This window comes from Cervus elaphus, chromosome 14 (assembly GCF_910594005.1).
Source record: "Cervus elaphus chromosome 14, mCerEla1.1, whole genome shotgun sequence".
Lineage (NCBI taxonomy): Eukaryota > Metazoa > Chordata > Mammalia > Artiodactyla > Cervidae > Cervus > Cervus elaphus.
In genome coordinates, this window is record NC_057828.1 from 57,333,531 (window position 1) to 57,357,889 (window position 24,359).

The window sequence follows — 24,359 nt, forward strand, 5'->3', positions numbered from 1 at the left end:
TCCATAAGGGTGGTGTCATCTGCATATCTGAGGTTATTGATATTTCTCCCTGCAGTCTTGATTCCAGCTTGTGTTTCATCCAGCCCAGCGTTTCTCATGATGTACTCTGCATATAAGTTAAATAAGCAGGTTGACAATATACAGCCTTGACGTACTCCTTTCGCAGTTTGGAACCAGTCTATTGTTCCATGTCCAATTCTAACTGTTGCTTTTTGACCTGCATACAGATTTCTCAAGAGTCAGGTCAGGTGATCTGATATTCCCATCTCTTGAAGAATTTCCCACAGTTTGTTGTAATCCACACACTACAATCCACTACACTTTGGTGTAGTCAGTAAAGCAGAAGTAGATGTTTTTCTGGAACTTTCTTGCTTTTTCTATGATCTAACAGATGTTGGCAATTTGATCTCTGGTTCCTATGCCTTTTCTAAATCCAGTTTGAACATCTGGAAGTTCTTGGTCCATGTACTGTTGAAGCCTAGCTTGGAGAATTTGCGGCATTACTTTGCTACTACTCCTGTGAGATGAGTCCAGTTGAGTCTGGGGGACACAGACTCCCAGAGGGCACAGACAAAACCTTGTGCTCACCAGGACCCAGGAGAAAGGAGCAGTGACCCCACTGGAAACTGAACCAGCCTTCTCTTACATCTTGGTTTTTGATTGGATTGGCCAAGAAGATTGTTCGAAATATCATGTGGAAAAATCCGAACAAACTTCTTGTCCAACCCAGTATTTGCTGTTTCTTCTACATGAAGTTCTTTCTCTCTAGTTCCTTCCGTGATTTGCTCATCATTATTAAATCCAAATGTCGATTGGATCCATATTGCCTCCTACCTTCTCAGCATCTTTTCCAGTGCTTATTCCAATATATGATCCTAATTTACTTTCTTCTGTATTATTTAACACATCAGTAAGAATGTTAGGTCTAAGAAAATTGGCCCTACATTCATCTCACTATCTATTTAGTCTCTAGTTCCCATTACAATTTCTGTCATGTAGTAGGGACTCATTAAATATTTGTTGAGTCTATGAATGGCAGGTGTCCCTGTAGGAGTTAGCCATATGAAGGCAGGTGATAAGTGCTAAGACCTAAAGTGGAAAAGAACTTTATATGACTAAAGAGCTGTAATGAAATAGTGACAGATGCAAGGGTGTGTCAGGTGTTTAAGTCATGGCCGGGAGTTTGGATTTTATTTGAATTTTAGTGAAAAGATTTTAGTCTGGAGCTTTAATGTAATCCAACTTAGCTTTCCAAAAGATTTCTTTGGCTGCTCAGTTAGTAGATTAGGGAGGAGAAGACTGGAAGGAGGAGATGGGTTAGGAGACTGTTATAATAGGTGAGATCATGGCTTGGATTAGGTTTGTAAAACTGATGTGGAGAAATAGATGTGGGGTTTATTTTGAAAGTGAGATTGACATGACTTGGTAATGAGAGGAATAAAGAAGCAGAGATGGAAAAAAAAAAAAAAAGAAGCAGAGATGAATCAAGGATCATAACCAGATGTTTTGTTTGTGCAACTTAGTAGAAGGTGGTGTTCTTCAGAAATGGGAAATCTGAATAAGAAACAATTTTGGAGGAGACATTAGGAATTCCACTTGGGTCACACTTTAAGATACTGATAGAATTCCACATGAAAATATCAAAGAGTCGGATTCAAAATCAGGAATTTAGAGGAGACATTTGGGTTGGGATAGAAATTTGGGAGACTTTCAAAATATATAGATGCTATTTAAATCTTTGGCAATAAGAGTGAGTGGCAAAGAATCAGAGAAAAAAGCTCAGAATTGGGGGAATTTCCAACATTTAAATGTCAAGTAGAAGAGTAGCAACTGAAAAGGTTTTGGAGAAGGATTGGCCATAGAAAGAACACCTGAAGTGTGTAATGTCTTGACAATAAAGCTTTCATGGGGCAGCCGGAAGGTTAAAAACTTGGCTGCTAGTACATACTGCATTTTCAGAAACATATAATATGCAAGGGCTTCCCAGGTGGTGCTAGTGTTAAAGTCCCTGCCTGCCAATGCAGGAAACATAAGAGACATGGGTTCGATCCCTGGGTCAGGAAGATAACCTGGAAATGGCAGCCTACTTAAGTGTTCTTGTCTGGAGAATCCCATGGACAGAGGGAACCTAGTGGGTTACAGTCTATAGGGTTGCAAAGAGTTGGACACAACTAAAGCGACTTAGCACACACACATAATATGCCTTTAGAGGACAGATGAATGTGCTTGAAGGTTTTTAAAAAAGAAGTATGTTTACATGCCTAGCAGAAATAGATGAGAGCTAGGCCTTGGAGATGGCAGTAATTATTCTTTGTTTTGATATTATTGGAAACTTTGATTTTTCAGTAATGTTAGGAAGTAATTCTTTCAATTGTGACTTGAAGCGGAAAGTAATTTTTTTTTTCTCCTTTTTTGCTGAGAGTAATGGTGTTAGTGTCACCTAATGGCAAAATGAGATACTGCAACCTTTTTTTTTTTATGAGGAAGTGAACAAAATAACCTAATTGGAAAGAGAAAAAGAACTTTTCTGGGGGAATTTTTGGCATGGGTCAGACTTACCATGGTTACAAGGTCCTACATTCTTCAGCACTGGTCTACTTGTCTGCTGAGAGGGCTCAAACAAACCTTGTGTGCACCAGGACCCAGGAGAGAGGAGCAGTGACCCCACAGAGACTGAGCTAGACTCGCCTGTGAGTGTCCAGGAGTCTCCAGCAGAGGCGCGGGTCGCCGGTGGCCTGCTGCAGGGTCGGAGGCACTGAATGCGGCAGGGCCTGTGTGGGACCTTTCAGAGGAGGCCGCCGTTACCTTCACTACCTCCACCGTCGTTCGGCCTCAGGTCAAACGACGGGGAGGGAACACAGCACTGCCCGTCAGCAGAATTTGATTAAAGATTTACTGAGCATGGCCCATCAGAACAGGACCCAGTTTCCCCCTCAATCTGTCTCTCCCATCAGGAAGCTTCCATAAGCCTCTTATCCTTATCCATCAGAAGGCAGACAGAATAGAAACCACAGTCACAGAAAACTAACCAAACTAATCACAGGGACCACAGCCTTGAATAGCTCAGTGAAACTATGAGCCATGCCATGTAGGGCCACCCAAGATGGACGGGTTATCTTGGAGGGTTCTCACAAAACATGGTCCAGTAAATCCATGGCTGATTCATGTCAATGTATGGCAAAAACCACTACAATATTGTCAAGTAATTAGCTTCCAACTAATAAAAATAAATGGAAAAAACAAAACAAAACAAAACGTGGTCCACTGGAGAAGGGAACGGCAAACCACTTCAATATTCTTGCCTTGAGAACCCCGTGAACAGTATGAAAAGGCAAGAAGACAGGACATTGAAAGATGAACATCTCAGGTCGGTAGTGTCCAATATGCTGCTGGAGAAAAGTGGAGAAATAACTCCAGAAAGAATGAAGAGACGGAGCCAAAGCAAAAACAACACCCAGTTGTGATGTGACGGGTAATGGAAGTAAAGTCCGACGCTATAAAGAGCAGTATTGCATAGGAACTTGGAGTGTTAGGTCCATGAATCAAGGCAAATTGGAAGTGGTCAAACAGGAGATGGCAAGAATGAACATCGACATTTTAGGAATCAGTGAACTAAAATGGACTGGAATGGGTGAATTTAACTCAGATGAACATTTTATCTACTACTGTGGGCAAGAATCTCTTAGAAGAAATGGAGTAGCCATCATAGTCAACAAAAGAGTCCGAAATGCAGTACTTGAATGCAGTCTCAAAAGCAACAGAATGATCTCTGTTCGTTTCTAAGGCAAAAACCGTTCAATATCATGGTAATCCAAGTCTATGCCCTGACCAGTAATGTTGAAGAAGCTGAAGTTGAATGGTTCTATGAAGACCTACAAGACCTTCTAGAACTAACCCCCCCAAAGATGTTCTTTTTATTATAGGGGACTTGAATGCAAATTATGAAGTCAAGAGATACCTGGATTAACAGGCAAATTTGGCTTTGGAGTACAAAATGAAGCATGTCAAAGGCTAATAGAGTTATGCCAAGAGAATGCACTAGTCATAGCAAACACCCTCTTCCAACAACACAAGAGAAGACTCTACACATGGACATCACCTGAAGGTCAATACCAAAATCAGAATGATTTTATTCTTTGCAGCCATAGATGGAGAAGCTCTATACGGTGAGCAAAAGCAAGACCGGGAGCACACTGTGGCTCAGATCATGAACTCGTTGCCAAATTCAGACTTAAATTGAAGAAATTAGGGAAAACCACTAGACCATTCAGGTATGACCTAAATCAAATCCCTTATGATTATACAGTGGAAGTGAGAAATAGATTCAAAGGATTAGATGTGATAGACAGAGTGCCTGAAGAACTACAGACAGAGGTCCGCGTCATTGTACAGGAGGCAGGGATCAAGACCATCCCCAAGAAAAAGAAATGCAAAAAGGCAAAATGGTTGTCTGAGGAGGCCTTACAAATAGCTGTGAATAGAAGAGAAGTGAAAGGCAGAGGAGAAAAGGAAAGATATACCCATTTGAATGCAGCATTCCAAAGAATAGCAAGGAGAGATAAGAAAGCCTTCCTCAGCAATCAATGCAAATAAATAGAGGAAAACAATAGAATGGGAAAGACTAGAGATCTCTTCAAGAAAATTAGAGGTGCCAAGGGAATGTTTCATGCAAAGATAGGCACAATAAAGGACAGAACTAGTATGGATCTAACAGAAGCAGACGATATTAAGAAGATGTGGCAAGAATACACAAAAGAACTATACAAAAAAAGATCTTAATGACCCAGATAAACATGATGATGTCATCACTCACCTAGAGCCAGACATCTTGGAATGCGAAGTCCAGTGGACCTTAAGAAGCATCTTTGCGAACAAAGCTAGTGAAGGTGATGGAATTCCAGTTGAGCTGTTTCAAATCCTAAGAGATGATACTGTGAAAGCGCTTCACTCAGTATGCCAGCAAATTTGGAAAATTCAGCAGTGGCCACAGGACTGGAAAAGGTCAGTTTTCATCCCAATCCCAAAGAAAGGCAATCCCAAAGAATGTTCAAACTATCACACAGTTACACTCATCTCACATGCTAGGAAAGTAATACTCAAAATTCTCCAAGCTAGGCTTCGACAGTACATGACTGTGAACTTCCAGATGTTCAAGCTGGTTTTAGATAAGGCAGAGGGACCAGAGATCAAATTGCCAACATCCGCTGGATCATCGAAAAAGCAAGAGAGTTCCAGAAAAAACATCTGCTATATTGACTACACCACAGCATTTGACTGTGTGGATCACAATAAACTGTGGAAAATTCTTCAAGAAATGGGAATACCAGACCACCTGACCTGCCTCTTGAGAAGCCTGTGTGCAGGTCAGGAAGGAACAGTTAGAACTGGACATGGAACAAAAGACTGGTTCCAAATAGGAAAAGGAGTCCGTGAAAGCTGTGTATTGTCACTGTGCTTATTTAACTTCTATGCAGAGTACATCATGAGAAACACTGGGCTGGAAGAAGCACAAGCTGGAATCAAGATTGCTGGGAGAAATATCAATAACCTCAGATATGCAGATGATACCACCCTTATAGCAGAAAGTGAATAAGAACTAAAGAGCCTCCTGATGAAAGTGAAGAGGAGAGTGAAAAAGTTGGCTTAAAGCTCAACATTCAGAAAACTAAGATCATGGCATCCGGTCCCATCTCTTCCTGGCAAATAGATGGGGAAACAGTGGCTGACTTTATTTTCTGGGCTCCAAAATCACTGCAGATGGTGATTGAAACCTGAAATTAAAAGACACTTACTTTTTGAAAGGAAAGTTATGACCAACCTAGACAGCATATTCAAAAGCAGAGACATTACTTTGTCCACAGAGGTCCATCTAGTCAAGGGTATGGTTTTTCCAGTAGTCATGTATGGATGTGAGAGTTGGACTATGAAGAAAGCCGAGCACTGAAGAATTGATGCTTTTGAACTGTGGTGTGAAGACTCTTGAGAGTTTTTGGGCTGCAAGGAGATCATACCAGTCAATCCTCAAGGAAATCAGTCCTGAATATTCATTGGAAGGACTGATGTTGAAGCTGAAATTCCAATACTTTGGCCATCTGATGTGAAGAGCTGACTCATTGGGAAAGACCCTGATGCTGGGAAAGAGTGAAGGCATCACCGATTTGATGGACATGAGTTTGAGTAAACTCCGGGAGTTTGTGATGGTCGGGGAAGCCTGGCGTGCTGCAGTCCATGGGGTTGGAAAGAGTTGGGTACGACTGAGCAACTATACTGAACTGAACTTGTCCTACCTCTCTGTACCTTTGTCACTGAGCAGATTGTTTAACATATGGTTCTTTTTTTTTTTTTAATCTTCCTGGTTTCAGTTCAAATACTACCTTCCTTAAAGTCGTCTGTATACTCCTTACAGCTCCTCTTTGTTATATTAGGCTGTTGTGTTTTCTTCATAGCCTGTTGAATGATTTGGGATTTCCTTCCTTACTTGCCTGCTTGTTTCCTCACTAGCTGTAAGCTCCAGGAGAGAGGAGGCATCTTGTTTGCCTTATTCATTCATGTAACCCGAAATGCGGAGTATAGTGACTCTTACATAGTGTACATATTCAGTTAAATTTAGTTGTGTGAATATTTGGATTTCTGGAAGTGACAGAGAATGTTGAGTTTCTGTGGTGTGAAGTGAAAGTGAGTTGCTCAGTTGTGTCCGACTCTTTGCGACTCCATGGACTTTACAGTCCATAGATTTTTCTAGGCCAGAATGTTGGAGTGGGTAGCCTTTCCCTTCTCCAGGGGATCTTCTCAACCCAGGGATAAAACCAAGGTCTCCCACATTGCAGGCGGATTCTTTACCAGCTGAGCCACCAGGGAAACCCAAGAATACTGGAGTGGGTAGCCTATCCCTTCTCCAGCGGATCTTCCTGACTCAGGAATCAAACCGGGGTCTCCTATACTGTAGGTGGTTTCTTTACCAGCTGAGCTACTAGAGATCTATATAGAAAACAGTATTGAGATCAATATAGAACACGGTATTTGAATACTGCTGCATGAGTGCAATGTGAAAGCTTTGCTCCCCTTGCCACTCCCCTCCCACTCCCCACTTTCTGCTTCCTATAGATAAGTGGTTTTGTGTCTGGAAAGGAAAAGATACATGGCTTAGAATGTTGAATTCTGTATTAATCAGTCAACTTCAGTGACACAGAAAAAATATTTTAAGGTACAATACTTATTAGTGTGAGGAGATAAGTTATGCAGACATTTAGATTTGGTTATAAAGTCAGCAGTGAATGTATTTTTGTTTGTGTGTTAATTTGTACATACTTCTCGTTTATTTCTTACTTGTTTTTCTTTTTTTTTTTCATACTTATTAAAAAGAACAAAAAGTATTTCTCAGAGAAGTATAGAGTGCGCCTAATAGTAGTAAATCCTTTTAGTTGAGATATGGGCAGGTTTGTGTTGTTTTTCAGGGAACAATATGGTTCTTTTAGTCTGGAAACTCAGGGTACATCTCTCTTATGTGGCCCAGTCCAAGAAGGTAGACTCCCTAGTTTTGAGATGATTATCTAGCCAGCAGAATTCTTTGCCTGAACCATGTTTAAAGGCCCCAAAAATATTGATCCAGGTACTCAGTAGTTCATGTTTTTGTTTACTAGTTTTTTTTTTTTTTTCCTTAATCTTAGTGGTTTTGACCAGGTGGATGTGGACAGAGAAGCTTGCAGAACTGAAATGGAGGTCAGAGCTTCATTACAGAAGGTTAGTGGGTCATCGGATTCTGTGACTACACTCAACAGTGAAGAATTTGTTTTGGTTCCTCAGCATGGAGGTGATACTTCTACAAAAGATGATGAAAAACCAGAACTGAAGGTATTTTTTCCTTTTCTACAAATGATATTATTTTAAATTATTCTTTTTAACTAGGTGCAACTTATTTTAGGAAGTGTATACAATCCAAAGTTTTTTCTCAAGTACTCACTTTGAGAATAGAATCAATGTTTGATTTATCCAGAGACCTGATTGTTAGGTTTGTTATTTTTAAAGTTTTTTATTTTTGGTTGTTTATCTTTTAGAATTCAGAAAGAAGAAATAGGAGGGAGAAAAGAAGAGAAAGGATAATTGGCAAGTTAGACTTAATGGTTAAATCTTACATCAGTTTAATTTATCTGGATACTTTTGTCTCTCTTACTGATGCTGGGTTTTTTTGTTTTTTTTTTGCTGCTGGGTTTTAAAAATTACTTATTTAAATATGTAGTCATGTATTCCTTTCACTTGAGAGACTTTGCTTTATGATTTTTATGCTTTAAGTCAGCTTGTAGCATTTATCTGTGTGATTAACACTTGTCTGAATATTTTTTAAGTATATGTTTTGTAATTTTAGTCATTGAGTTTTTATTTAGATGTGGTCCTTTTTATTTTTCACTTTTATGTTCCGTTTTTATTAGGCAGCTTAACGTTTGAGTTATCAAAAAAGTCTTTCTTTGAAGCTGTGTACCAATTCAAGTATGTATTTGATATATATATTTTATTCTTGCAAACAGACATATGTATGGTCTTTGACCAAATGAAAACTGTTTTCTTATTTATAAATGACCAACAAAACCAAATAAACCCAGGTATACATCTATGGGAATTGCATAACCACCTTCTAGATATAGGGAGAGAGAAATTAGCCCCAAATGCTGTATATTATTTATGACTTGTATTTAGTATTAATTATGATACAAAGGTATGTTAGTATGTTCATCTAATAAAATATCAATCTAATAAAAAATTTTACATCTAATTTTGTAAAAATTAGATGATTAAGTACTCATTTTACATTATGTTGAGGATATATAGTTTTATAATTTCATTAAAATAATAAATTCCTTTAAATTTATTGAAATATCTATATTTAAATAGCTATTTAAATTCATTTAACTCTGTTTTGACATAAATGTGCTTAAGGCATTTATTTACTTATGCTTGGTGTGTCTCACTTTGCTTTTAAGAAAAAGGTCAGCCAACTCAAATATAAGGAAATTACTGATACTTCTTGGCCGCTCTAGCAAAATTTTTAAAGAAATCAGAAACATATTTATGTTACAATAACATAAAATATGACCTTTTAAATGATATTAACAGTATATGTTGTCTATTTAAACTTATCCATTTTTCTCTTTAAAACACATAAATTTAGGATTACTTGATTTTTAGAATGTGTTACTGAAAGGTAAAAAAAAAAAAACAAACCCAAAAATCTCTGTAAGTAAGATCTTAGACCAAATATAGTTGGAAACTTACTTGGGTGTTTCTGGGGAATCCTTTTCTAAAACTAATAGTCCTCTATTGTTTTTTGTTTTTTTAAACTCAGGATTTTCTGTCATATCTCATGAAATTAGGTACAACTAATTCTTGGTATTCAGTAACTATTTTTAAATTTAAATATGTTCTAAAAATGCAGTATTTTTATTAAGCTCTAGGACCATATTATGATTTTAAGGAATTGTTTTCCTTTGTCTGTAGATAGTTTCTAATGGTAATGAACAACTGGAAAAAGCCATGGAAGAGATTTTGAGAGATTCGGAGAAGGGGCAAAGCAGCCTTGCTGTTGATTGTCCAAGTTCCAGTGAGATTTCAGACCATTCATTTGGAAATATTTCAGCCAGACAAAGAAATAAGCCATCTCTTCAGTTAATTTTGGATCCATCAAATACAGGTACTGTATTGAACTCTTAGAAACTGTAAGAGAAAAAGTGATGATGAAAATTAGAAAATTTTATTAGCTTAATTTTCTAAGATCAAGGCCACCAGCTTTACAGTTCTGGTCGAGAGTTCCCACTTTGGTTCTTAAGCTTCTGTTTGTATCTCTACATGTAAAATCAGTCTCTGTGTTGTTTGAGGACTGGTACTATGTCTGGGCACTCACTTTACCTATGGTACTCAGTTTACCCATTAATTTCAACCATGAAATTAAAAGACACTTGCTCCTTGGAAGGAAACTGTGACAAAACTAGACAGCATATTAAAAAGTAGAGACGTCACTTTAACAACAAAGATCTGTATAGTCAAAACTATGGTTTTTCTAGTAGTCATGTAGGAATGTGAGAGTTGGACTGTATAGAAGTTTGAGCTCTGAAGAACTGATGCTTCAAATTGGGGTGCTGCAGAAGACTCTTGAGAGTCCCTTGGAATGCAGAGATCAAACCAGTCAATCCGAAAGGACATTAACCCTGAGCATTCATTGTAAAGACTGATGCTGAAATTGAAGCTCCAATACTTTGGCCACCTGATGTGAAGAGCCAAGTCGTTGGAAAAGACCCTGATGCTGGGAAAGATTGAAGGCAGAAGGAGAAGTGGGTGGCAGAGGATGAGATGGTTGGATGACATCACTGACTCAATGGACATGAGTTTGAGTAAACTCTGGGAGTTGGTGATGGACAGGGGAGCCTGGTGTCCTGCAGTCCATGGGGTCACAGAGTTGGACATGGCTTAGCAACTGAACAATGACTTGGTGTGTAGTAGATCTTCAATAAAACCCAGCAATCCCACTTCTGGGCATACACACTGAGGAAACCAGATCTGAAAGAGACACGTGCACCCCAATGTTCATAGCAGCACTGTTTATAATAGCCAGGACATGGAAGCAACCTAGATGCCCATCAGCAGATGAATGGATAAGGAAGCTGTGGTACATATACACCATGGAATATTACTCAGCCATTAAAAAGAATTCATTTGAACCAGTCCTAATGAGATGGATGAAGCTGGAGCCCATTATACAGAGTGAAGTAAGCCAGAAAGATAAAGAACATTACAGCATACTAACACATATATATGGAATTTAGAAAGGTGATAACGATAACCCTATATGCAAAACAGAAAAAGAGACACAGAAATACAGAACAGACTTTTGAACTCTGTGGGAGAATGTGAGGGTGGGATATTTCAAAAGAACAGCATGTATACTATCTATGGTGAAACAGATCACCAGCCCAGGTGGGATGCATGAGACAAGTGCTCGGGCCTGGTGCACTGGGAAGACCCAGAGGAATCGGGTGGAGAGGGAGGTGGGAGGGGGGATCGGGATTGGGAATACATGTAAATCCATGGCTGATTCATATCAATGTATGACAAAACCCACTGGGGAAAAAAAAAAAAAAAAATGCTTAACAAATGAATAAATTATTGGGTATCAAAGAATAATTAATATACACATTCTTTCATATGATATGCCTTCTTACTCAGTTTAAATACAGTTATTTTAAATTATAATTTGTGAAAATTCTAAGTAAAATAGCATATCAACTCCATCAGTGTAATAGTACTGTAAAAGTGTTTATTACAGTATAATAAATGATAAATGCATGAATAAGTAGGATTTATAGTAGGAATACCAGCCTTATAAGTGAAAATGATTTTACATCAGGAAAAGGCAGATCCACCCCAACCCAACCCCTACTGGTTTAAACACTGGAGGTGTGGTTTGATCTAGGCTCTGGTAATATTTCTTTGTAAACTACTCAGCTTTGATCTTCTCCATGTCATGGAGACAGAAATTAGCAGCAGAAATTGATAAGTAAGGCTAAATGATTTGTTTATACCTGGTGGTTGAGAGAAAGGCTCTGGTGTTTTAACCATGGAACAAAAAGTTGTGACTATCGCTCTGATTGGACCAACTGAACCATTTTGTTGTGGTCAAGGGAATGATGAATCGATACATGCTGGTCTTGGTTATATTCAGATTCCTTACTAAGTTACTCTGCAGAAGAGATAGCATCCTAGTTGATTTAAGGCCGCATGATCCATTTTTGAATGTTTATGTAGGCTCAGTGTCGATGTAGGCCAAAGTGCTACAAGCTAGCTGTGCCTCCTGCAGTGTGAGGACACAGCGAAGAGATGCTGTCTAGAAAGTGAGCTCTCACGAGACAGCCATCTGCCAGAGCCTCAGTCATGGACTTCCCAGCATGCAGAGCTGTGAGAAAGAAATGTCTGTTGTTTGTAAGCCACCCATGTGGTATTCTGTTATACAGTAGCCTGAAAGAACTAAGACAAGACTTTTCAGCTGCCTCTTCATAGTTGCAGTTTTTGTTAAGAGAATTCTTGTGGTCAATTTAAAATAACCCCTAACTTCAATGGTAAGGAACTACCTGGAAAGTATCTATATTAAAATGGGCTGAAGTCAATATTAAAGATATGTAGTTTGCCAGTGATGAAATTGAATAGATAAATGCTTTTGTTTAAACATCGTTGGTTTAACTCACTGGTTAACTTTTTGGTTTTTGTCATTTGATGATCATATATCCTGGCTACTTGGACTCAGTTGTACAGGGAAGTTTTGCTAATTTATGGCAATGTACTAAAATACTGTTTAGTTACATAATGAGTCTTCTCTTTCATGCTCTTTGTTACTCTTTGCATCTTTCTGCTGAGGAAGGGATAATAGAATTGAAGAAGAATGACTTGTATAGAACTGAATTTAAATTTACAGGGATATGAACTTACTGCAGTGGTGTGTGATTTTACTAGATCTAAAAGTATTGGCTTGCTAAAAAATATTTTATCTTTTGTCTCCTTAATCCAGGATTTCGACTTGTCATGAGTTTTGTCTATGTGGAGGCTGCAGTTATGATACATTTAGTTGTGGATAGAATAGGATCCAATAATGTCCAGAGATGTGTGTTTGCCATTACTTGGTTGCTGAAAGGATCACTAACTCTAAAAAATTTCACTTATTTACTGATTGATTTGTTTGGTGTATTATTGAGTGTTTAGACTTTTAGAGACTGTTACAAGTGCTGGGGATAGAAAGAGGAGAGAACAATTCTTTCCCTTGAAGAGCTGATACTCTCTATAATTAAGAGCAGAATTTACTTCATTTTGCTTTTAATTTGTTCTATTTTAGACCTTTTTTAGAGATTCCTCTGGAGAAGGAAATGGCAACCCACTCCAGTACTCTTGCCTGGAAAATCCCATGGACGGAGGAGCCTGGTAGGCTACAGTCCATGGGGTCGCAAAGAGTCGGATGCGACAGAGCAACTTCATTTCACTTAGAGTTTAAGACATTATTTGGAGCTCAGACCTGGGTTTGAATCCAGGCTCTGTCTGTGGCTTGGGCAAGTTATTCAACTTCTCTAACAGTAAGTTATCTCATCTGTAAAATAGAGATAAAATAGAAACCATTTCATACGGATTTAGAAACTTAAATGATACCATCCATATCATCCATAGAAAATATTTTGTATTAATGTGTGGCACAAAGTGAATACCAAACAAAATGTTTGTCATCATCAATAGTTCTGGAAATCTTGAACCTCAAAATAAAATTACACACAATTTTAAGTCTGAGCCCGATAGTTATAACACATCTGCTTAAAATGGGCCCTGGGCAGGGTGTAAGGCCTTTATCTCCATTGACGTACCTAACCCCTGGAATTCTGTGGAGCAGTCAGTGTTGTTTGAATAGTTGTTTTCTTTGAGTACTGTAAAGATGTTCTGCTGACTTCTCTTCATAGTTTCTGATGAGAAATCTGCAGTCATTTGAATCATTTGTTGTTCCCTTATTTGTAACATGCTGTTTTTCTCTGTCTACTTTTAATATTTTCATTTTCCAGCAGTTTGATTATATGGGTATGATTTTCTTCGAATTTATCTTTATTGATGTTTATTGAGATTTTTGATTCTGTAAATTTACATCTTTTATGAAATTTGGAAGTTTCTTTTGTGCATAGTCTTTTCCTCTAAGACAACAAAACTGTTACATTTTCCTACAATTCCTAAGACTCTTCATTGTTTCCCAATCTTTTTTCTTTCTTTAGTTTAGATCTGTTGATCTGTGCTCCAGTTTACTGACTGTTAGTCCAGTTACCTCCTTTCTTTTGAGCCCATCCAGTGAATTTTTAATTTTAGGTATTCTGTCTTTCTGGTTTTAAATTTACCTTGTTCCTTTTTACATTTTCTGTTCCTCAGCTGCAGATTTTAATATTTTTATTCATTCTGAATTCTTTCACCTTTATGCCACAGAGCATGGTTGTAATACCAGTTTTAAAGTCTTTTTCTGATGCTTACAGCAACTGCATCTTTTGGGGATTGGTATCTTTTGATGGCTTTTTTCCCTTGACAGTTGGTCACCTTTGTTTGATTTTTGTTATCGTTGTTGCTGTTAAGGAATTGAATTTTTTTTCAGACTTTCTTTTTATTTTTTTCAGACTTTCTGATTCTTACATTTGAGATTGTATTTCCAGGTAAAATCCTCTGAAGAATGTTGATTTTATTTTAGCAGGCAGTTCGGTTGGTTGCATCCAGACTGCAAGTTCTGCCTTGCTTTCTGGTTCCAAAGTCAGTCAATTCTAAAACCTTTGCTATGCTTCTTTGGTCTGTTCCACACAGGTATAGCATGGTGGTTAACCCCAATACTTATGTTAGTTCATACACAGAACCAACTCACCGTTTCCCCCATACTCTTTGGCTTCTTGGGGCCCATTTTCCTTCTTCCCCTAAGTAGAAAGATGGATTTCTTACTTAGAGTTTTTGTTACTTTGTGCTGTTATGTGGTCTTGTATGACGAGAGTCAACTTTAGGATAGAGTGGTGAGAGAAAAGAAAGAAAAAAATAGCAGAGGCCTTCTTTTTCTTTTTGAACCACAAGAGTCTTGCCCCTTTCTTGGGTGTTTTAAGGGTGTTTTAACTACTGAAAAGTAGTTTCTTTTCTTCTCCCTGGAGTTCTAGATGCTCCATTTTCTCCTCCAGTCCCCCACAAGTGCCCCCTCTTCCCCCAACACACACACACACACACACACACACACACACACACTCTGCTGTAGCTGTGTCATTGGGGCTGGCCTTGTGGTGGAACTGGGAGAGACGAGAGAGAGAGAGAAATGTTTTAACTCCCCAAACACTCTGCGGTTTACAAGAACTCCTTTTTCTGTTTTTTAGCCAGACAGATTGGATTTCTCTCGTAGTTTTCTTGCTCACTGCACAGTTCTGCAACTTGGGCTGCCCTTAAATCAAATATGAGATATAAAGGATGAAAAAATATAAAAGGAAATTCAGTACTATACTGGTAATCCTTCAGGTTTTGACTTCTCTATCCAATTTGTCTACTGTTATTTGCTTTTAAAACAAAACAAAACAAAAACAGTCCTAAGGTAGTTACTTTTTATATTCTGCCCAGTGTTTTTAGTTAATAGATAGAAGCTGTAATAGACTTGTTACTTTGGCTTGACTGGCTCAATTTGAGGGTCTTCAGTTCTGCTGGTTTTTGCTTCAGGTGTTTTGAAGCTCTGGTATGAGTGTCATAGCCACTTTTTAAATTACATTTTTCTTATAAATTGACCCTTTTGTTATTGTGAAATGTCTGTTTTTCTCCTGTTACTGTTCATTGTTTTGAAGTCTGATTTTTCTGGTACTGATATACCCATTCTGGTTTTCTTAGAATTAGTGTTTATGTGGTGTATCTGTTTGCACGGTATATCTAATTTATTTCCCCTCTCCCTCCTTTCCTTCCTTCCTCTCTCTTTCTTTCATCTTTATGGAAATCTTGGTGGCTGCAGTGTAGGTAATGAATTGGAGGGAAGAAGAACTGAAAGTTATTGCTGTAGTAATTTGGGGAATGAGTATGGAGCCAAAGAAAAGTAGGATGGATTCAAGAGTTATTCAAGATACGAATAGTTGAATAGATGTCTAATGAACTCAATTTTAGACATACTAACTTATAAGATTTCCAAATGGATATAACCAGCAGTCTGTTGTATTTTAAAGAAGTTAAACAGTAAGGAAAAAGTCATATTTATGACTTTTGGTGCTCTTCAGTTTCCCTCTAGTTTCGTTTTTCTTTAACATTCTTATTATGTTCTTTATAATATAAGGAACTTCTTTAACATTCTTATTTTCTTATGCAAATTAGAATTAGTTGTTATATTCACCAAGAGAATACTTCATTTCAGCTCTTGCATTTTTTGGCTCTAGAATTTCTTTCGGTGCTTTTTTTCTGTCTTCTGTTTTTCTCCTTCTTTTTTAGGTGTTTTTCTTTAATTCCTCTACCATATTTATAATAGTTATTTTAAAAGGTCTTGTCTACTAATTTTGCCATCTGTCGTTTTTGGATCGATTTGTGTATTGCTTTTGTATTTGGAGTCTACAGAGTTTCATGAATGTGTGCATTACACAGATTTTATAAAATATTTATTTCTTTAGAAAGCTTTTCCTGCACCTTCGCTCTTTTGTAGGACTCCAGTTACACATAAGGTAGACCATTTGAACTACTTGATCTACCATGTTCATCAGTCACTGAAGCATAGTTTTACCAGTGGCTCTTGCACGTAATTGTTTTTGCATAAGTACTTGCTCAGTTAACAAAATTCATTCTGCACACACACACACATAACATTAACATTCAGCCTTAAAGTGTATTTGTAGTTCTTTCTTTCTTTCTTTTTATATTGTATTTGTAGTTTTTTGTCTCTTTTGAAATGCAGTACTCTGAACGGATTCAAAGTAGGGAGAAACATGCTTCAGTGATTGAAGAACATGGTAGATGAAATACTTCATTTTGAATGACTTTAGTTTTTCAATAGAAAAAAAAGTGGTGACGGGTGCATGATTTAGTCTAATATTTGAAAACTGGGGTGGGGAGGTTGAGAATGGCTTTTGTGAATTATATATTAATATCCTGTAAGTATAATCCTGCTAATGAGAGTTAGAGCGTGCCACAAGGATCTAGTTTGGGTGAGACAGGCATGCTTAATTTTGTACAGCATGGATATGGGTAACAGGAAGAGTTGGAGACTAGCTGAATGGGAATTTTAGGTGTGGATGGGGATAGTGTGGAGGGGAAGCTTTATACTACCTGATATATGCAGTTGGGACTTTGCTACGTGCATGCTTTGCTAGAATTAAAGTGATTTTTTAGAAAAAGAATTGGGGGAGCATTCATAGGATAAATCATCAAAATAATTACTTTGAGGAAAAAAATTTTCATTGGGATACTTACATAGTTTGTAGAAGCCAGCAAGCCAGGATGGAACAAAATAAGGAGTTTGACTTTTGTTGGTACTAATGTGAGATGGAATATCTTAACATGGTTGACTTTTGCTTAGGAAATTAGGCTGCTTAATAAATTTAATGTTATTTTCATTATTTTTTGGCACGTTTACACTGTTTTTAGTATAGCTTTTTCTCCTCAATGTTTTATATCATTTGAACTCTGTATTTTTGACTTTTTAAAATACAAAGTTTGGACTTTTTTTCTTTTCCTTTAAAGAAGTTATGGATAAGTAAGATAATACTTTGAGAGATCTGTACATTTGAAGTACAAAATGGCCAGTTCCAGAACTCATAAGATATAGGATAAACATTAAAATAAATGAAAACACAGAGAGACCTAAATTTTTTAAAATTTGAAAACATTCACTGGATCATTGAAAAAGCAAGAGAGTTCCAGAAAAACATCTACTTCTGCTTTATTGACTATGCCAAAGCCTTTGACTGTGTGGATCACTAAACTGTGGAAAATTCTTCAAGAGATGGGAATACCAGACCACCTGACCTGCCTCTTGAGAAACCTGTATGCAGGTCAGGAAGCAACAGTTACAACTGGACATGGAACAACAGACTGGTTCCAAATAGGAAAAGGAGTCTGTCAAGGCTGTATATTGTCATCCTGCTTATTTAACTTCTATGCAGAGTACATCATGAGAAACGCTGGGCTGGAACAAGCACAGGCTGGAATCTAGATTGCCAGGAGAAGTATCAGTAATCTCAGGTATGCAGATGACACCACCATTATGGCAGAAAGTGAAGAAGAACTAAAGAGCCTCTTGATGAAAGTGAAAGAGGAGAGTGAAAAAGTTCGCTTAAAGCTCAACATTCAGAAAACTAAGATCATGGCATCCGGTCCCATCACTTCATGGGAAATAGATGGGGAAACAGTGGAAACAGTGGCTGACTTTATTTTTCTGGGCTCCAAAATCACTGCAGATGGTGATTGCAGCCATGAAATTAAAAGGCGCTTACTCCTTGGAAGGAAAGTTATGACCAACCTAGACAGCATATTCAAAAGCAGAGACATTACTTTGTCAACAGAGGTCCGTCTAGTCAAGACTATGGTTTTTCCAGTAGTCATGTATGGATGTGAGAGTTGGACTATAAAGAAAGCTGAGTGCTGAAGAATTGATGCTTTTGAACTGTGGTGTCCATCCTAATGGAGATCAGTCCTGAGTGTTCATTGGAAGGACTGATGTTGAAGCTGAAACTCCAGTACTTTGGCCACCTGATGCGAAGAGCTGACTCATTGGAAAAGACCCTGATGCTGGGAAGGATTGAGGGCAGGAGGAGAAGGGGACAACAGAGGACGAGATGATTGAATGGCATCACCAACTCAATGAACATGAGTTTGGGTAAACTCCGGGAGTTGGTGATGGACAGGGAGGCCTGGCGTGCTGCGGTTCACGGGTTCACAAAGAGTCGGACACGACTGAGTGACTGAACTGAAGTGAACTGAGTTAGTGTATTTTAATTGGAGGACAGTTACTTTACAATTTTGTGATGGTTTTTTGCCATACATTGACATTAATCAGCCACTGGTGCACAAGTGTCCCCCATCCTGAACACCCCTTCCGTCTCCCTCCCGACTCATCCCTCGGGGTTGTCCCAGAGCACTGGCTTTGAGTGCCCTGCTTCATGCATCGAACTTGCACTGGTCATCTGTTTTATGTATGGTAATGTACATGTTTCAATGCTATTCTCTGAAATCATCCCACCCTCTCCTTCTCCCACAGAATCCAAAAGTCTGTTCTTTACATCTGTGTCTCTTTTGCTGCCTTGCGTGTAGGGTCATTACTGTCTTTCTAAATTCCATTTATCTGTGTTAATATACAGTGTTTGTGTTTCTCTTTCTGACTTATTTCACTCTGTATAATAGGCTCCAGTTTCATCCACCTCATTAGAACTGGCTCAAATGTGTTCTTTTTTTATAGCAGAGTAATACCCCATTGTGTATATGTACCACAACTTCCTTATCCATTTGTCTGCTGATGGACATCTGTGTTACTTCCTTGTCCTAGCTATTGTAAACAGTGCTGCAGTGAACATTGGGGTACATCTGTCTCTTTCAATTCTGGTTTCCTTGCTGTGTATGCCCAGCAGTGGGATTGCTGGGTCATATAGCAGTTCTATTCCCAGTTTTTTTTCCTTTAAGGAATCTCTACATTGTTCTCCATAGTGGCTGTACCATTCCCACCCTTTTCTCCACACTCTCTCCAGCATTTATTGTTTGCAGACTTTTTGATGGTGGCCATTCTGACTGGCATGAGATGGTACCTCATTGTGGTTTTGATTTGCATTTCTCTAATAATGAGTTCTGTCGAGCATCTTTTCATGTGTTTATTAGCCATCTGTATGTCGTCTTTGGAGAAATGTCTGTTTAGGTCTTTTGCCCACTTTTTGATTGGGTTGGTTGTTTTTCTTGTATTGAGCTACACGAACTGCTTGTAAATTTTGGAGATTAATTTTATTTGCAATGTTTTCATTCGTTTTTGGGCAATAGATGAAATTATACTGGGAAATTTTACGTTAACTTTTGAGTGTTTCTTTTTTCTTCTTTCCTCAGAAATTTCTACACCCAGACCATCTTCTCCAAGTGAAATACCTGAAGAGGATAGTGTTTTATTTAACAAACTGACCTATTTAGGATATATGAAGGTTTCTTCCCCACGTAATGAAGTGGAAGCTTTACGGGCAATGGCAACTATGAAATCTTCCAGTCAGCACCCCTTTCCTGTTACTCTGTATGTGCCAAATGTTCCAGAAGGTTCTGTGAGGTAAGCTCTAATCTTTTTTTACCGTCCTTAGACGTGTATGAAGTTATTTTTGGATAGTGGTGATAATATTTTATCATGAATGAGACCTTGGACTGACTTTGGATTCACTTTTACTCTGTAGCTGTGCAAGGCGAACATGTTTCGGTTTAGACTGTATTCCTTATTTGCTTGGGGCATTTGTAAAATTTGCTTGGAATACTATAAATGTATAGTATTCCTATACATAACTATGTAACTATATAATTATATCCTATAACTAAAAATACCTATGATTTGTGTTTCACCTTTGTCATTTAACAGTGATTCAGAAAATGATTGTTCCCTAGATTTTAAGCTCTTCACATCAGACTGGAAAGAAGCAAAATAGCTTTTTCTCATATGCTTTGCTGGGAGTAATTTGTAATGTCATCTGAATCTTGAATTTCTTTTTTTGGCCTGGCTGTATTTATTTGTTTTGCATAGTATCTGGAATGAATTCATCACATTATTAGTTGGAGAGAATTACGGCCACCATATGTGGTGTGTTGTGCTCTGTGGATATGTAAATACAACCCATTTATTTTATTTGGGTTTCCCTGGTGGCTCAGACAGTAAAGAATCTGCCTGCAATGCAGGAGACCCACGTTTGATCACTGGGTTGGAAAGATATCCCCTGGAGAAAGGAATGGCTGCCCACTCCAGTATTACTGCCTAGAGAGTTCCACGGACAGAGGAGCCTGACAGGCTCCAGTCCTTGGGCTTGCAGAAGACGTGGACACGACTCAACAACTAACACTTTATTTATTATTTTTACTGGAGTATAATTGCTTTGCAGTGTTGTGTTTGTTTTCTGCTGAACAGCGAAGTGAATCAGCTATATGTTGAACCTTGGATTTCTTTAAATGTAAATCAGATACTGTTACTTTCCTACATTCAGCCTGTCAGTGGCCTCCAGTCACACTTGTGATTATTTTTGAAGTTCTTTCTTACCATGTCTGGCCCTCGTGATCTGCTTTGGCCCGATCATCTCCCCCGCCCTCTCTGTTCTCTCACGTCTCTCACGACATGTGCTTCATTCATTCGCTCTGTTCCTCTCACAGTAGCCTCTTTGTCCTTTCTCACAGGTAATCATGAATCCTGCCTCAGGACCTATCAGTCAGGAGTCCTCCCGTGGGGCTTTTGTGTGGTCTCTACTTTGCCCAAACAGGCTTTCCTTGGTTTTCCAGTGACTCTTTCGCTTCTCTCCAGTTTCACCTCAAGAAACCTTTTATTGAAAGAAGTCTTTTTTTTTTCTCCCTGTTTTTCTTAATAGGGTTTACTTTTGAGAGTGATTTTAGGTTCACAGCAAAATTGAGCAGAAGGTACAGAGATTGCCCATATCCCGGATAGGCACCCCCACCTTTCCCAAACACACACTTCCCTCACCATCTTCCATGTGGTACATCTGTTACAGCTGATGAAACTACACCGACATATTTTAGAAAGTCCATAGTTTACATTAGGGTTCCCTGTTGGTGGTGTACATGCTGTGAGTTTGGACAAATAAATAATGATATGTATCCAGCGTTAGAGTGTCATGTAGAGTACTTTCACTGTCCTGAAAATCCTGCCTTCTGCCAGTTCATCTGTCCCTTCCTGCAGCCCCTGGCAACTGCTAATCTTTTTACTGTCACCATAGCTTTTGCATTTTCCAGTAAATTATATAGTTGAAATCATGTAATAAATAGCCTTTTCAGGTTGGCCTCTTTTACTTAATAGTAGACATTTAACTTTCTTACATGAATTTTTGTGGCTTGGTAGCTCATTTCTTTTTAGTGCTGAATAATGTGCTATCATCTGGGTGTACCACAATTTATTTATCCACTGGCCTATGGAAGGACGTTGCGATGGCATCCAAGTTTTGGTGATTATGGATAAAACTTCTGTAAACATCTTTGTGCAGGGTTTTAACTCATTTGAATAATACCAAGGAATGTAATTGATAGATCATACAGTATGCTTAGTTTTGTAAGAAACTGTCAAACTATCAAAATAAGCCTCCTTTGATCATATCTTAACCATCCTTCTTTGCTTTCACTGGGCCTTTTTTCCTTCAAAGAACCTTTCTTTGCCTTGATATTACATCTTTGTTTGTTTGTTTATTGTTTCTCTTCCTCGCTAGAATGTAAGTTCTGTGGAAGCAGGTTATTGGTATTTCTTCCTGCTGCAGCTTCATTGTCTGGAGCAGTTTTGGTCCATAGCAGGTTTTTAGTAAATATTTGCTGAATGAACCCATAAGTGAACCAAGTCTAGGAGATTAGGTCAAATGTGTCTTCAGTTCAGTTCAGTCACTCAGTTGTGTCTGACTCTTTGTGACCCCATGGACTGCAGTATGCCAGGCTTCCCTGTCCATCACGAACTCCTGGAGGTTACTCAGACTCCTGTCCATTGCGTCAGTGATGCCATCCAACCGTCTCATCCTCGGTCGTCCCCTTCTCCTCCCGCCTTCAGTCATTCCCGGCATCAGGGTCTCTTCAGATGAGTCAGTTCTTTGCATCAGGTGGCCAAAGTGTTGGCCTGTACTATTCTCTGAAGGCTGATATAAATCTTTTTCAAAATCTTTCTGATTTGCCTCATTCTCTGACGTTTAAAATGTGGGAAAAGCACTAAGTACCAAAATAGTAGCAATACAAATTTACAAGATTTTGGTAAAAATGCTTTGATTTTTCAGGAAAGGGTTTTGTAGATGGACTGTTTGTACAGTATCGTTTATAAGTGTCAAAATACCTTTCACTGTTATCTGTTAAATATCACAGTGCCAAACATGCCTTAACAAAGACTTAGTGTTTTGATTTGCCTCTCTATTCCTAATGGGTACCCCTTAGTTTCACCACTTGATATCCTCAAGTAGTCTTGAGGTTTTGGATCAATCCATAATCTTAGGATTTATACAGGGAAAGTCAGAGAAATATTTGAAAAATTCCACAAACTCCTTTTACTTCTTACATTTCATTAAGTTCATCTTTGGAACCGCTCTGACCTTTTTTATGGTAAGAGAGGTCTTTGTTGAACAGTGAATGACCTGGGACTTAGATAAACTTACAGGTGTTGCTTTAAATAGAAATGAGCTCTCCAGGGATGGTTTGTTCTGTTTTTTCTGGGTGTTTCTTTTACCATAACAGAACAAGTCTAGTATTTAGGGATGGGCGACGTTGATTTTACCAGGCAGTGTATCCTTGGCTTTGAGATGAAGTGAATTGGATCATAGGACACAAAAGTGAAGTAATTGTGAAAAGAAAGTAAAGAATTTGTGTGTGTGTGTATAATAAAAATATGAAGATAATTTGTTTTCTTGGATGATTATTGGTACCAGTTTAGTTTTGTGATTTTAAGAAAATGTATGTTACTGGCCTAGTAAAACTGCCTTTGTTCTTTGATAGTTAATATTTAATCTCATTTCTCATAACTGTTTTGCAGAATCATAGACCAATCCAACAATATGGAGATAGCATCTTTTCCAATTTATAAGGTATTGTTCTGTGCACGTGGCCATGATGGGACAGCAGAGAGCAATTGCTTTGCATTTACAGAGAGTTCCCATGGTTCCGAAGAATTCCAGATACATGTCTTCTCCTGTGAAATTAAAGAAGCAGTAAGTATAATATTTTGTAGCAATTTGCTATTGAGATGACTCAATATTTCAACTATAGTTGAAATCAAATCAACTATTTGATTTCACTGTCAAATAATTCAGTATGTATGACCATATACCATATTACATAATAAGTTTGGAGTATCTTTCTAAATAGAAAGTTAATATTTGTGATGGCATAGAATGAAATATGGAAATTTAAATCTGGTTACTCTGTACTCTGAAGTGGTGCTCTCAGTTTAACATGTGTAAGAGAAAAATCCCACTTGATGAGCTGTCCTCCCGTCCCACCATGGTGATGATTGCTCACGCTTAGAAATGAAGAGTATTTTTGCCCCTCTTTTATTGTTTCGCCCAAGCTGGTTGTTCTCTGTGACTTTAAAAAATGTCTATAATAATACCTGTTTCTCTACTGAGCCTTCCACTTAGAGATTGCACTGAGATTGTGTTATAGATCTCTGCGGTTGTCACTTGTGATCATTTATTATGTGCATTTGTTCAGAGGCTGGCTTTTGTTCTATAAAACTGGTTTTAATTGTAAATGCAAATGCTCCAATTCAGCAGAATTGTCCACTTATAGTACTTTGAAGATGCCAGTGAGTTCCTCACACTAATGATTAAATGTTTATTTTTAGACTCAGAGTCAAATGGCTGTTGGGGAAATTGCTTTCTTTTTGGTATCCATTGAATTCTTCTCAAATTAAAAATAAGTTGCACTTTTAGAACTTTGGTAATTATACAGCCACTTCAGAGGCATTAATAAGTGGGTTTGGGTGGGCAAATCTCAGGTGTGTTTGCTTTTGGAAATATAAATTGTCAGCAGAAAATGCTAAAAGCAGCAGTTACTCTGTTTTCTCTTTACTGTGAAACATAAATAAACCGTTGTATTGACAGGAGTTCTGAGAGTTTGTTTCTGGCCACAACATGGGAATTCATAGAAATGTATATTTCTGTGTGTCTGATACT

At 38.1% G+C, this 24,359-nt stretch overlaps 1 protein-coding gene across 5 annotated transcripts in view; it reads left to right on the forward strand.

Annotated features, from left to right (window-relative positions):
- RABGAP1L (RAB GTPase activating protein 1 like) overlaps nt 1-24,359 on the forward strand; it is a 671,327-nt gene that overhangs the window by 64,129 nt on the left and 582,839 nt on the right. For all 5 annotated transcript variants that reach the window (XM_043922777.1, XM_043922776.1, XM_043922778.1 and 2 more), the window contains 4 exons: nt 7,668-7,851; nt 9,490-9,682; nt 19,573-19,783; nt 23,219-23,393. In XM_043922777.1, coding sequence (XP_043778712.1) covers nt 7,714-7,851; nt 9,490-9,682; nt 19,573-19,783; nt 23,219-23,393 — 717 coding nt within the window. In that variant the 5' untranslated portion in view covers nt 7,668-7,713. The remainder of the gene's footprint in view (nt 1-7,667; nt 7,852-9,489; nt 9,683-19,572; nt 19,784-23,218; nt 23,394-24,359) is intronic.